This window comes from Aythya ferina (genome assembly GCF_964211825.1).
Source record: "Aythya ferina genome assembly, chromosome: 7".
Taxonomy (NCBI): domain Eukaryota; kingdom Metazoa; phylum Chordata; class Aves; order Anseriformes; family Anatidae; genus Aythya; species Aythya ferina.
The window spans coordinates 7358387-7374333 of record NC_140302.1 but is presented as its reverse complement, the minus strand read 5'-3'; the positions used below and the strand labels follow the sequence as shown (position 1 = coordinate 7374333).

At 39.8% G+C, this 15947-nt stretch overlaps 1 protein-coding gene across 17 annotated transcripts in view; it reads right to left on the bottom strand.

Moving 5' to 3' along the window:
* PCDH15 (protocadherin related 15) overlaps positions 1-15947 on the bottom strand; it is an 883259-nt gene that overhangs the window by 145420 nt on the left and 721892 nt on the right. For all 17 annotated transcript variants that reach the window (XM_084525148.1, XM_084525147.1, XM_084525146.1 and 14 more), the window contains one exon: positions 3666-3794. In XM_084525148.1, the coding sequence (XP_084381274.1) occupies positions 3666-3794 (129 nt within the window). The remainder of the gene's footprint in view (positions 1-3665; positions 3795-15947) is intronic.

The window sequence follows — 15947 nt, the reverse complement described above, 5'->3', positions numbered from 1 at the left end:
TGAGTGCACCCTCAGTAAGTTTGCAGATGACACCTAGCTATGCGCGTGTGTCAATCTCCTCGAGGGTAGGAAAGCTCTGCAGGAGGATCTGGATAGGCTGCACCGATGGGCTGAGGTCAACTGCATGAAGTTCAACAAGGCCAAGTGCCGGGTCCTGCACCTGGGGCGCAATAACCTCAAGCAGAGCTACAGGCTGGGAGAGGAATGGTTAGAGAGCTGCCAGGCAGAGAAGGACCTGGGAGTGATGGTGGATAGTCGGCTGAATATGAGCCAGCAGTGTGCTCAGGTGGCCAAGAAGGCCAACAGCATCCTGGCTTGCATAAGAAACAGTGTGACCAGCAGGGCTAGGGAGGTGATCGTCCCCCTGCACTCAGCTCTGGTGAGGCCGCACCTCGAGTACTGTGTTCAGTTTTGGGCCCCTCGCTACAAGAAGGACATCGAGGTGCTTGAGGGGGTCCAGAGAAGGGCGACGAAGCTGGTGAGGGGCCTGGAGAACAAGTCCTACGAGGAGCGGCTGAGGGAGCTGGGCTTGTTCAGCCTGGAGAAGAGGAGGCTCAGGGGCGACCTTATCGCTCTCTATAGGTACCTCAAGGGAGGCTGTAGCAAGGTGGGGGTTGGTCTGTTCTCCCACGTGCCTGGTGACAGGATGAGGGGGAATGGGCTTAAGTTGAGCCAGGGGAGTTTTAGGTTAGATGTTAGGAAGAACTTCTTTACTGAAAGGGTTGTGAGGCATTGGAACAGGCTGCCCAGGGAAGTGGTGGAGTCACCATCCCTGGAAGTCTTCAAAAGACGTTTAGATGTAGAGCTTAGGGATATGGTTTAGTGGGGATTGCTAGTGTTAGGTCAGAGGTTGGACTCGATGATCTTGAGGTCTCTTCCAACCTAGAAATTCTGTGATTCTGTGTGATTCTATGTTTGCTTTTTTCCCAGTTGTAAGGAACCACACTCCTGGGCACCTTTTAAAGATGACAAATAAGCACCCATGCAGCAATACCAGTTGACATGAGCACCTTTGGATGCATTTCATCTGCTCCCATTATGCCTGACTTATTTTCCTATGCAGCCCATAACTTCATCATCGTCTAGGATGAAGGTTAATCCTTTCCTCCTCCAGACTGACACTGGGCTCAGGCAGCCGGGAGTCCCCATAGTTTACCAGTAAAAAGCCTGAGGCACCAACGTTGTGGAGCACCTTTTCCGTAACCCTCACCACTAGGTCCTCTGCCTCAATGAGCAGTGGGGCCCACACCTTTGATCTTAAGACAAAAATACCTTGCTGTGGTTTTCCTTGTGTAAAATGTACACATTCAAAAGGGTAAGAGACGCCACAAAACCTGTTTATTTTTTATTTAATCTGTATCAGTGCTTACTATGCTGGATTTCAGCTGTTTGAAATGAATATGGTAGAAGAGATTCTGACAAGAAGGCTTGTCAGTCAGCAGCTTAATTCTTAGCATTGAAAACACAAGAGATAGTAAGTACTACCTTCTTTTACCAAGACATTTTCATTTAAAATAGGCCTTTATATTTTAACCACATTACAGCTTCTGTACAAAACACATTCCCATAGAAACCTCTCCCACACCTACTGTGGTTCTAATGTCCTATGAAGGACAACAACGGTAACAAAAGCTGTTTTGTTGTTTAAAGAAGACTCTCCCTAAACAACACAATTACATCTGAAGGCTAATCATCCTCACTTCAGTAATTTCACTGAATTTCACTGAGTCCAGAAAATAATTCCAAATGCCCAAACCGCTCTGTTCTATACTTTTTGCATGAATATGAAACATTACAATCTACACCTATCCATATCTGCAGCACAAAGAGAAATCTTTTTCCATCCAGATGCTGACAATTAGGACTGGTGATAAACATGAGAATAAATGATATAGCGAGTTTCTTTCATTCCACAAGAAGGAATAAGCTATCAAAAGGTTTCATTAAATATTTTCATTTCAACACAACTTAGAAATTATGCTATTTTAGAGAGAGGTTCTGTTGCAATGGCATATTTTCTTTTATAATTCCATCTAAACTAAAATAAAGCTGATACAGTATTTTTAAAAATTACTGCACCTTGAGGGCACCCAGAAAAACACAACATGGATTTTGAAGACATTTGGTACTGATTTAACACATTGAGTCCATATGTTTTAGGATAAATGATAAATGACTACATAGGATTAACAATGACAAACATAGATTTATGGAAACAGATTTAAGCACAGGGATCTTAATTTCTACACATGCAAGAATTCAAAACAGTCTTTGACAGGACTGATATTTCAGTTCAGCATAACAAAAGTAGGAAATCTCTACTGCTCATCAGTGTTGAGGAAAGTTGCTTCTCTTTAAAATTACATGTAAGCTTGGACAGCTTCACAGTAGTACCTACTTTAATGGTACCAGGTCACACAGCAAGCAGAGCCACACAACATGCAGAACCTCCTCCATATAAGTACAAGTGAGACTGTATTGAAGGAGCCTAAAACCGTAACATATAACATGAATGAAATCAAACTTCATGAGTAAGTAACAAAAGTGGAAGGAAAGGTAAACCCATCCCAAAGAAGCACTTTTTCAACTTATAAATACCAGGAAACAAGTGAAGTCAAGTTCACTCAAAAAAGAATACAAAATTATCAAGCAGCATGACACATGAGAAACACTTGTGGATATCTTACTGAATAATGTACATTTGGAAAGAAACATGGTTATTATGGTTATATGCCTTTGCTCCTTTCAATGCTACCTGAAATGTGTTCTCCTATCTGACAGTATTGTTAAGACAGCAGCTAAGGTATTCTTAAGACAGCTCCTGTTTTCTAATGACACAGTTGCTACTAGGAAGAAAGGCAGATGCTTGTGCCAAAATCCCTGAAAAACTTTGCTTCCAAATTCATCTTGTGCTTACAGCTCATATTAATCCAGCCTTTATGCTAACCCCTCACTGAGGGAAATATGAAACACTTGACATTCAACTACAAGTTCAAAACACCAATTCATACTTTCTTTCACCTGCCATTAGGAAAAACTGACTCTGCCAAAAAGATGATGCATGTTTCACGTGACTGAATCTGCAATTGGTAGTCCAGAAGACCTACACATGCTGTAAAAATTTACACAGCTTCAAATTACTTAAATTAACAATACCCAAACGCATAATCTATCTTTACGACACCTAATAAATTATTACGGTCAACGCATTAACTATTTTCCTCTTTAATACTATAGAAATTTTCTACATAGAACAATCTTACATACATGCACATAACTTATTCAGTGTATTATAGAAATATTGTAAAATAAAATCAGTAACAGTATAAAAATGTGGTGACAATATTGTAACACTGTAAATCTGTTATAAGCAAGATTTTACAGTGGTGTGCATCTACGAAACTAGTCTTCTGATTAGCTTTTTTAAATGAAAAAGCCTTTTTGACCTGTTAAGCATGAAGATGAACATTAATTATATATTTCAAAGCCCAGAAAATTACTTTAACTTTTAACATAAATATGTCTGACGATAGAGGGTTTGCGTTTAAACTTCAGACATTTTGATGCAAGGTTGTCTAAGGTACAACTATTTTAGTCTCTTTCCTAATAGTCTGGACAGATTAGGTAATAAAATAAACAATTTAACTCTGCAGTTAATAACTTACCCTTACTTGACCAACAAAAGCATTGGCTTCCTCTTCCTGTACAGACAGGTTTTTAGGTAGAAACATATCAAAAACTGGTCCATTGTCATTTACATCCGTCACCACTATATTAACAGTAGCAGTTGAGGTCTGCCAAGAAAGATAAAATTATGAATAATTACCTTTGCTTTACAATTTCACAGATGACAACTGATTAGCAACTTTACTGCTATGTAGTAGATCTATCCATTACAGAAACACAAGTAAACAAATAATCATTTTTGGGGGCATGTTTTTGTGAAACAGGAAGCATTATTCCCTTGAAGAGTTTATTTTTTGTCTTATAAGAAAAGGAAGGAAAACAGGCTAGAGACTGACTACTGTATTAGAGATGCATAAAAGACATTAGATGTGTTTTGTCTAAAGTGTTATTTTAAGGGTTTCAGGATCTTTAATTCTGGGGTGGGGAAACTAAAAATATCAAAATTTGCCAGGACTTTGGAAAGAAATTAGTTATTTTACCAATCAACGTATACTATTGTGATGATTAGCTTAGATGAGTAGTCAGCCTCTTAGTTGGCACAGCTGTGCTACCACAGCTCCGTGGTGAGTTCATCTGACCGTAGCTCACAGATCTCTATCATCCTTCATCCACATCTGGCTGACATGCTGTAAAGCATTAGCACATCAGCTATAACACAAAGAGAGGTGCCTAATGCAAACAGTGTAGTTAACTACATTTTAAACTCATACATTTAAACAAAATGCATCTGTGCTCCCTACTGAAATTTCCTACGCAACTTCCAGAAATTGAAGCATGAAACACTTTGTTGGCAGAACTTCACAGCCTGAGTTAGATCCCTTTTCAGCAGTCCTATATAGTATTTTGGTCACTAAACAACAGTATTTTAAATCAATTCAGGAGCTGTTAAAACCTTTGCTAACAGAGATGCTTTCACTCCATGCATTCAGATCTAGCATAGCACCAAGTTATCATTATGAACTGTAGTTTCAGTTTATCACCAATTTTGGCTGTAATAGTAATTAAGGTAAAAACTAACACTACCTACCTCATGCAGTTGGTTATTTTGGAATATAGCTAAGCATCAAAGTCTCTTTCTCCTCTGTTTCTCAGCTTTAACTGTTTTGCACTTAGGCAAAATACCTCAGTTTGAGCTTCATGAATTTAAACTTTGTGGCAACAACAAAACCAAGACTTTGCTTTATGCTCTATAAATACCAAAGAGTTGCAGCTAATGATACACATTTCTGTGACCTGTGACAGGCTGCAATGAGAATGAACAGCCCTCATCATCCACCAGGGAAAAGAGAAACATTACTGCACAAAAAACACGGTAAGGAAATTGAAATTATACACCAGGAAAGCCTTTCACTGCAAGAACAGAGAAACGCTGGCACAGGCAGTGCAGGGAGGCTCCGTCCCCAGGAGCAGGACACATCTGTTGCGCCCAGCAGCAGTGATGGCTGATGCCGTGGCGGAGCACTGATGTGCAGGCTAACCTGGTGTTGGAACCCCGCCTTGTTAGTCTGACAGGGCTTCTTCTAGTGCTTTATTCAGTCCACATGCAAACAGAATCGTTGTATTCGACAAACGTAGCCTGGTAGCCAAGTATGTTAAGGGAGACAGATGATGGAAACACAGGCATGAAGCCTCACACTGATGCCATACTACTGCGGATTGCTTTTGATGGTTTCCCAGACTCTTTTGTAATGTTCCCCCAGAGGCAGTAATATTTGTAATGATGTCTATGCTGCAGCCACTGCGACTGTGAAGTGCAGTGTAAAATCAAGCAGAGGGGATTAAATCAGGTTTCCTGTTCTGTACGTAGATGCTTACTGATACTGAGCTACCCTCACAGTAAGCTACATGTGAATGAAATGTATATGGCATTACCGTTCAGGTAACTTTACGGTGCAGACCTAACTGCTGAGAAGTACCCTCCTTGAGGCACAAGGCTAACCCACCTGTTAAAAACCTCACAGGCTCCACAATCTTAAAGAAAACCTTTAACTGCCTTGCCCCCTTAAAAAGCAAATACAACCACAACAAAAGCCCAAACATAAGCCTAGAAACACTCCTCTCTGAATCTTTTCAATATAGGTGCAGGCAGAGGAAAACACACCTCTGAGAAAAGGAGATGTGATGTTTGCTTGAAAGAACGTATCTGTTGGCTGTCCAAGGAATTGAGTTGCTATCATTTCTTCTATCCACCGAGCTGCATCAAAATATGAATAAAATACAATCTAGAAAAACTTACTCCTCATTGTTTTGGAAGTATTTTGTTCCCCTCTCCAAACTTCTACCCTACATCTGAATATACTGTTCATTTTCAAATCCTCATATTGAGGTTTGTTTCATCCAGAGCCTCACGGTTTCAGAGCAAGAGGGGCAGAACCATTTTTTCATCGTTACCTGCATTCTTTTTGCTGTGGCAGGCAAAAGGCAATACGAGAATGCCTACTGCTCCCCCATCTGAAATAAAGATGCCTGTTCATTTTGGTTTGCCACTGACAATACAAACCGCATTCCATTTTCCTAATCCAATAATCAGAAATGGGTGTTGAATGAACTTGCACTGAAATTAAATATATTTTGAATATGGCATAGTTTCAGATAGCTACTTAGGAGAGAGAGCCCATTCATAAACACGAACTGCTAAGACTGATGCTACCATTTTAACATTCTTTCCAGGAACCCTGACAGCTATAGAGCTCACGGCCATCTCTGGAGTCTATCTTTTCTGAAACATCTTCTGGTGTAGTACCTCCTTCATGCAAGCCAACACGTTCGCTGGTCCCTGCAAGTAACTGTCCATAATATATACAGAATATCATCATTTTTATTAAGGGCCAGGCTCCTAGTATTTGCCACAGAGAAAAAGCATGCAGATTAGCACTTGCGAAGGACAACTCCTGTACTCAAACCTCCTCACTGGTCATGCTTTCATTGCTGTGTTGCCAGGTCAATCTGATAACTTACTCTCTGCAGGAGTGATCCTGTAACAAGTCAATCTCCTTCACCTCCCAAATCCTCAGATTTGGCAAGCAGCCCAGTCACTGGTATTGGAGTCAGCTGTCTATCTTACACAGCAATACACGTGCTGTTGTTTGCAAAAAGGCCTCTGTACTTCACTGAGGTGCCACCTGTGTGAGCAGGCTTCCTTGCCAATCCTGGCTACTGGCACAGCAAAGAGCAGAGCCCAAACAAACATGGGTGTCATGAATAGTAACCACACACAATGCAGCTCTTCCGAAGAGAGCTTCTCTATAGTTTCTTGCACAGAGGCAAATGCAGAAAACAGACCCGTTCCACAAAAAGCATCATCTAATAACAACTTAATACTTCAATAGTAACTAACAGAAAATATTCCGAAACAACAACGGATGGATTCAGACTGGCTTCTTATATCGGTTTGCATTCAGTTATTTGTTAATTGTTGCTGAAACTGCCATTCCCATATTCAGTATATATAAGGAAAACATACTTCGCCATTCACGCATCATTGTCAACGCAAAACACACTCCCGAACATTTGCTCTGATGATGTGGAATGTGCACTGAACATAAATCAATCTTCCTAAGCTAACTTCATTCTACAGAATAGAGGGTAATAAAAACTCTTAGATTTAATAAACTGAAAGAACTATGGCATGGAAAACATCGGCTTAATAAAGTACTTCTTATTTTGAAAAAGATTTCTTTTCCATTGAAGAGAATTTTAATGGGCTATATCTGATAATCTGTGGTATGTTTACTCCTGACAATGCTGAATCAACCCACAGCAGCTCTCAGAACAGCTGCCAGAACACGCTTTTGCATCTGATAACTTCTTAATCAAGTGCTGAAAGCAAAATTATTGCTGCGATTTACTTACAGGTCTAACTTTTGCACATAAGTGCATGTCAATGGATGTGTGGAGGATCACATTTATTTCAGATAAACAGAGCAACACATCATGAGGAACTCTTACAAACACTTCTCCCGAAGAACAGCGTTTTTCTAAATCCAAGTAACTCTCTGCTCTGGAAGCATGGTATTATTAATACCATAGTAAGACGATCCTGTCGTCTTACTTTATATCTTGAACAAAAAAAAAGGACTTTTTTTTCCCTTCAAGTATTCTTGAAACCCAGTCATACCATTATCAGAAATGTAGAGCTTACTGAAATTCTGGTATAAATCTAGAAGGGGTCATTTGAGTAAGTGCCAAAGGAGACTCGGATTTCCCCTAGGAGAAGGTAGAGAAATAGGAAGGCTAAACTCTGCTTAACACAACCTTGATTTTAAGATCTTCTTTGACATCTTTATCAAGGAACAGGATGAAGTGATGATGCACACTCTCAAGTTTGCAGGTGACACCACACTGAGGGATTGGCAATACAGAAAACAGTCAAATTGCAAGGAGAGGTTCAGACTGGATATAAGACGTATCTTAACCCCACGAGGACAAAAATAACATCTTTTCGGTGTGATAAAGCAAGTGGTTGCTATATGGTATTGCAAGAGCAAAAGCAACTGCTTTGCTTGTTTGTCTTTGCAATGTGGACAGTATTCCCTAAATAAGACCACAAAGGATCTCATTTTTGATACCTTTGTATTATTTGACAGGGTTTATCTGAGAAATGCAAAACCAACTACCACCCTTCATATGCAGAAGTCAGGCTGAAGTGTTCCTTGAGTTGTTCTATAATATAAAGTTATCCTGCAATGTAGAACATGGCATTTTATTGGAAAAGAGACAAGATTGCAGGTCAGACTAAACCCACAGGCAAGAAAGAACTGCAAAGATTAAAGAGTACTTGCTTAGTTTAGTTTTACAAGAAAAATGAAAAGTTTGCAGCATTTTGTAAGAAGGGAGAGAAGTAGACAGTAGAAAAGATATGAAATTGTTCCCAATGCTTCTGTTATCCAAGGATTTAGTATTTTTCAAATTGATTACAATTCTTTTACTTATCTTAAGAATCCTACCTTACCTGCTTGCCAATGCTGCCATAGAGGACAGCAGTCCACCTATTATCTATCAAAGATTAACTCAAAAAAGCAGTGTCATTGCAAAGCAGAGATATCAACTGGGAAAAGTTGAGATATCAACTGGGAAAACTATTTTATAATATTAGGTTTTCTGTTCATCCTACACTTTCAAGAGTATTTGTAGAAAAAGACCATTTCAAACATATTCACGTTTTTCTGTTAGTCACAATTTAGCTAACTATCAAACATGGATCAATTCAGTGGCAGGATTGCCAAGAGAATTATTCATAGCAAGCTCTGGGTTAGCAGGAGCAATGCCTCTGTGTTCTCTTCTTTTACTTCATTAACAACAAACTTGGAACTGAGAAAGAATATGGGGAACACTCCAAGAAATTTCTAATTCTGGAAACATGCCTTATCCCTCTGATGGAATAAGCTAACCTTTTACATGAAGCAGTAGTCTGTTGGCTACCTTTATTTCTTTAACATGCGTAGAGCAGCAGTTCTGCCATTAACATCAGGAACTGCAATAATCAAAGATAAAAAAAAAGAAATCAAAAGTTCTGTATCCACATTAGATGGCTCCAAAGTTTTGCTAAAGCTCATTGCAAGCTACAGCTTCAGACTCACATGCTGTTTAGCCATTACTACACAAGTTGAAAAAATCATAGTGCCTTATTCAGAACTGCAGCATGGAGCAGCACTGACAACATCACGATCATCTGTCCTGTGTATAATGTAAAAAGTTAACACCACCACTGAAATCACACTGACTAAATAATTACTGCTTTAAAGTTACATTCGTTCAGGGCTAGCCCTAACCTCTTCTCAGTCTGTCACTGGAACCAAAAATAACAAAGCATGTACACTGCAGGTCACGTCCTTCTTGACAGCAGCCAAGGTAACCACATCAGCCAATGCAGGAGGAAGCAGGGTACTGAATACATGCTTTGGGGATAAGAGCATGCTGCAGGGAGGGTAAAAGTAAACACGCTGAGAAAGGGTTACTGTACATTGTATGGAGCTCAGTTGCCTGCATCGTTACAGAAGCCTATCATTTCTTACCACCATTTTCAACTGCAGGTGGCCGTGGCTGCCTGAGATTGCTCTCAGTGCCATGTAAACTGTGCTTCGCTTTCTATGCAAGTAGTGTACCTTCTGCCAAGGCAGCCTAGCACAAGCAGAAATGTGGATGCTTTTGTCACAAGTCATCACATCAAAATCTTAAGGCAGTAACGAAGAGCATCAGCAGCTATGAGAGTAATGTATACCTTTGAGTATCAAAGAAGCAAAATTTGTATTGAGTGAAAGACAAGTTCCAATCAGGTACCCATTTACTTTTGCAAAGCCAGCTTTCTTGCCTTGTTAGTGGGGAAAAAGGACAGCTGTACTGCACATCTCAGAGCCTCAACATGTAAGAAAAACATTATTTTTTCCTCATTCAACAGTTCTTATACTTCAAAAGTGCAGCAACATATCTGGAACCTACATCCCAGCTCCCATAACCTACATGTGGCAGACTAAACAGAAGGCAATGCTCGGAATTACCATTGGCAATGAATATTTTTACTTGCAAAGCTTGGGAAAAATTAAAAGAAGATGTAAATATATTTGAAAAAATCAGTTGCAGCTAGAATCTTTTAATTCTCCCTTACGTCACATTGATCATTACACTCTTTGTAATGAAAGCAAATAGGATTCAAATTTCTTATGAAATTAGGAAAAGCTGCAGTGTTTTCAAGAGAACCTTAAAAGAAACAGTAAGACAGGAGCCTCTCAAGAAACAGAGTTGTTTTGCTAAGCTCTTCAGATGCTTAATTGCAACTTCAAGTCTTTAAACAAACTTGAGTGGTTCCCCAAAGTAATGACAGAGAGACCTAATTCACAATTAGTTTTGTAGATCAGCTGAATGGGGTCTCCTCATGCATGTACCAAGTTAATACAGTTAAGGACAAATAACAACCTGCTTTGGCTGTTTTTAAAACTGGCCTTTTCTAAAAAAAATATTTGTGGTTTGGAAAGCAGTTTTGAAGTTAGTACTGGAAATTCATGCATGGCAAAAAGTAGTACAGCTTCATATCAGGCAGCTCCTATTTATTAGTGAAGTGAACTGTGTTTACTTCTGTTTTGTAATAAGCCTAAGTCAAACTAAAGACCATCAGCTGCAATTTATAGCTTTCTTAGGGCCAATAAAATAGTTCTTATATTGCTTAGCAAAGAATTATACATAAGTGTAACATTTACATAGCCTCCACAAATATCTTATGTCCTAAGTACACCAGGCCCCGATAAATGTTACGGATGATAAATCTGAAGGAAATTTTGCTTGTGATTTAGTGTACACTGCCATTTAAATGGAGATTGGAAATTGATGAGAGCATTCTTTGCCTTGGAGAGGAAACATTCTCAGCTCTGATGTCAAGCAAGTTTATTAATTTAGACAAACTCTAAGACAAATGCTATCATCTCTAGATATAAGTAGTCTGCAAATAATAAGATCTGAGGCAAAGCCCAGGGCCTTATTTGATCAAAAAAAAAAAAAAAAAAAGAAACTGTAAATAATGATTCTAATTTACGTATCAGGACTTATCTATATTAAATTCAAGAGAACTGCACTTAAATTATGATATTCAAAATAATAGCCATTCCCCACATTGCAGGAGAAACAGCTGCTCAGATCTTAAGTTACTGGGAGCAATAAGAACCAGAATAAAATATATAAGAAATGTTTAATAACAGGCAAATTGTTATGGCATCCACATTCAGTGCTCCATGAGAGTGGCAGCCTGAAGAATGACATTGCTAATAGGACTCCAATACTTATTGGTAATGGAGGATGACAATGGAGTGCCGGTGACGAAAAATTGATGAGTAAATAGGACAGGCCAGCCACCGATGATGGAGTCAGAGCTCCAGCCCTCTGTGCCTCACTGTAGAACAGGAAGAGCACTGACCTGCTGTCCAAGCAGCTGAAAAGCATCTCAATATCACAGGAATGAAATGCTTCTGTGTGTATGAGATGAAACAGCAGTGGCTGCTAGCCACTTGTATCACAAGCTATATATGTGCCAGGTAAATGACCCAAATTTAGAGTATACTGTGTGCTGCATCCACAGCACCCAAGATACTTAGAGGTTAATGTACAGATTAGGCTACATTTGTTGTGAAGGCTGGCAGGGACAAAGCTGTGGAAAACCTGGGCTACACCTTAACTAAAAGTGCAGGATTCAGCATCTTGATCATAAAAGCATAAAGCACCTCTATCAATACTTTTAGATCATAAAACCAAACCTGACAAATTCTAAACAGTGGAGAAACATGAGGTGTTGTAGCCTTCAGCTGCAATTCTCCCAGCTTCCTTGCACAAGTTATTTATTATAAGCAGACACTTCACTGTTGCTGAAAGTTGGTGCGGAACTGTTTCTCACCTTAAAATAATGAAAGTCATATTTGAAGACAGAATTACAATCAGTACAAAATCTTTGATGGAAAACTGTCAATCTACTTCATGAGGGTTATTTAAGTCACCCCTTCCCTGTCAGCATTTGAAATGAAAACATTTATGGGGAATATAGTCTACACAATGCAAGGAGAGAAGCTGTACAAACAGTAGAAGTTTGGGAGTCTCCTTAAGCTTGGTGAAAGACAGCTGTTATATCATAAAAACAAGCTGATGGTTGGGGAAAAACCTTTTCTCCTAGAAGAGGAAATCTGGCCAGGGAAATTCTTCATTTGTAAACTGAAAATTACAGACCTGAAAAAAAAATAAGGCTGCCTGATATGAAGCACATAACTTGTCAGGAAAATAGTAACAGGCAGTGTTTTTTTTTAGTTACAATATAAATTGTTTATATTAAAACCATTTCAAGGGGAGTTCTTTAGGGGAGGAGGTACAGAATTATCTGTTTATTGTTCCTTCTCATGTATTTAAGAAGTATTCATTCCCACTGCTCCAAAAGATCAAAATAAATGTGCTACATCAAGGTAATACTAAAGTTCCACAATATGAATGGATTCCATTGATTTTTTTTTTTTTTTTTGTAGTCACACTTTACTGATTACAGAAATGTCAGTTTAGTAGAAACCTTTTTAAATACAAGCCTTTGTGTATATAAAATCTCTTCAGTGAGTATTTACTGTAAGAGCTGTGCATCCTTTATTCTTAATAGATAATGGAACTGATAAGAAGCGGATGCAGCTAATTCTTACAGCTGTAACAGAAAATTTACTGTAATTAATTCTCGGTATGCTATTCAAGTAGTAACACTCTGCCTAAATTACCTTCATCTAGTGCTACCTGTTGGTTCCAAGCAATGTAATTATTTCAAGCATCAGGGGAGATGGATGCTCTAAATTATTAGTGATCTTCTCAGATGACTGAAATACCCAAATATAACCTCCATGATGAAACACACGCTGCACTGAAATGAGGTTCCTTATGTTTCACTCTGTGACTGAAAGCCCACTTGAAATGTCTGCTCTGATCCAGAAGGAGAAGCAGCGAGGAGGATCATCACTTGGTGTCTGCATCATCCACAGCAACATGTCTCGGGGTCCTGGCAGAGCACAGCTCTGCCCACGATCTAGGGCACAACAGCTTTCATTCAGTTTTCAGTGACAGCCTGTGGCAATGGTTTAGCTACATCACAATCTGAACAAACACTAGTTTTCAACGGCTGGTCCTCCTGAGGGCATTGCTGTGCCCAAGAGACTTTGTGACCATGAACATCTGACCATGAACACCACCACCCTCCCACATGTTGCAGCCAAATCTAAGTCCTGCCGATTTAAGCTCCTGTACTGACTACAGCTCAAACACACGTGTATCTTAGCTGGTGCTTTTGTCTCCTCACAAAACATGGCCCCAGAACAGTTTTGTCAACAGCCCTAAAATGATTCCAAATTTTTCGTGAACCATTCATTGCAGAGGAAATGGGCACAGGCTGAGAGTAACAGGCAAAACCTTGGATTCTTGGCTTTCAGAGAAACACCCCCAGAGTGCGGCCACCTTTCCTCTTTGCACAGAGAAGCTTCTGCTAGGCTTCTGAAATGCTTCAGTGACCTGGGGGTTAAGACACTCTGGGAAAAGAGGGTAAGTGAGGATTCATCTTCTGTGGCCTACAGGAAAATCTCAGCCCTGACCAGTATTTCCTGGGTATCACAGCGAGTGTGACACTGGACAGATGTTGATTTGTTGCTAAAAAGGAAGGCTGTGGGTGCCTGGGAGGCTGGGAACACCCTCTGGATGGCTGACAGATTTTAATACCTGATTACCAGCTCCTAACTGGCTTTGTGAACTAGCCACTGAGCTGCCCTGTTTTGCCAGCATGGGGTTTCTGAAGTGCTGGGTAAATATTTTCATAACTGGACATTTGTGTTTGGGGGTTTTAATTCTGCTTAAATCTCACAATGGACAGTAAAACAATACAGCAGAGCTTCCTGTATTGTATATAAATGATCTAATGTATACACACTTGTGCATGCCAAAAATAAATAGCACAGAAGACTTTTTCTTTCTCCAAATACAAGTCATTCATATGTTTTATTTCTAGCTTCTCCCTCTGAAATGTGAAGACATGAATTCTTGCCTTGAAACCCATCCAAACACACCACAGTCTGTGAAAATGATTTTAGCTTGACATTTTTTTCATTCACCTGCCATTCTTCTACCCTTCAACAACTATGCCAGGTAAAAATATTTTCCTGACTACTCAACTAATGCATACTTAATTGTTTGTTGCACTGTATTGTTAACAGTGATGGGTAGTGGGTTGTGTTATTCCAAGGTCAGAGAAAAACCACAATTAACGTTAATGCTCTAGGTTATAAGTCAGAGCAACAATAACTTAGGAAGCACAATCGAGCATTTTAAACACTCGAGAGCATTATAAGGCATGCGAAAGTGATGCAATGGTGTCAGCCAGGCCACACGCGGCTAAATGGAAAGTCATATTGCTTTGTGAAGGCATAAATAGGTCTGCATTAATTCTGATGGAATAAGTAGTCCCCAAAAGTCCAAAGGTGTTAACATGATTGTCAGAACACAACATTAGGCAGCTAAATAAACCTTGAGGCTCAGAATACAGAAACCTCACTACTCAGTGTTGTAATAACGTAGTTAAAGTCTCTTAGACTCTTTATTAATGAGACAGAAGGAAGTGAGGGGAGAAAAAAATCACCAAAAAGTTAAGGTGCGTAGAGCACAGAATTTTCATGTGAATATCTGCATTTAACAGGCTTCACAATGACAATGGGAAGAGCTAGCTTGGCACTGAGAACATGGGGTAGAAAAAGGAGGGCTGACACCATACTGCATACTAGTTCAATACCACATGCGGTTTACACTGTAGACATGAGCTGGCAGGGCACACAGAGCTGGCCTGGCTTGATTAAACTGCAGGGGGAAGAGCTTGAGCCCTGCAAGATCCAGAAACCTGCAGGGTTAAAAAGCCAGAAAGCCAGAGGCTGGTACCACTGTGGTGACAGGTATGGCTGCATGCTGTGACATGGAAAGGCACCTGGAGAACATGTTAGTCCTTGAGAGAGTGGTGCTGGGGCTGCTGTACTCCAAGGACAATTGTGTTCCTTGGTGGGAAGTGTCCTGCTGCCCCCACGTGCTGCCCTCCAAACTATCAGAGACACCCGAAGCAGGAGAAAAAAAAAAAAAAAAAAAAAAAAAAAAGGTCCATCTCCAAGGGAGATCACCATGATTTTTCTGATATAAACTAGTTAAAAAGAAAAGGTCCTCCATGACATTTCACTGACATTGAAATCCATGGCATTAGCAAGAACAGTTTGCCATTTTACCAGCTAGCAAATTTAAATGAATCCCTGGCCTGCGAGGAACCTTTCTAACGGTAGAGTACATCCAAAAGAGCTAGAAATCAAAAAACTGTGCAAAGACACAAGGAAACCTTGCAATTTACTCAAAAACGCTATTGCCTTGCATAGAAAAAAACATGCAGATTTAATTGGCTGAGTTGTCCTGTTTCATCCTATTAATTAAACAAGGTGAGGGATTTTTACTGCCTCGTTTGTGATAATGACTTGGCAAAAAGCAAACGTGGCCAACTCCTTACTCTTCTGTTTTGTATACTGTCACCAGAATATTCGTATGGAGGAGAATTTACATCAGCTTGCCAAGTGAGCCATACTGCAGGACAGTTTTTAGAACAGATGTGCACCACCAACAGCAGAAAGAGTATCATAACAAAAGGAAATGGGTACAGCTAGGTGAGAGAAAGTCTTGAAGACCCCAAACCAGAAAAGGGAACACACACAAGCTAGACAGTGTGACCACGTTACACCGTG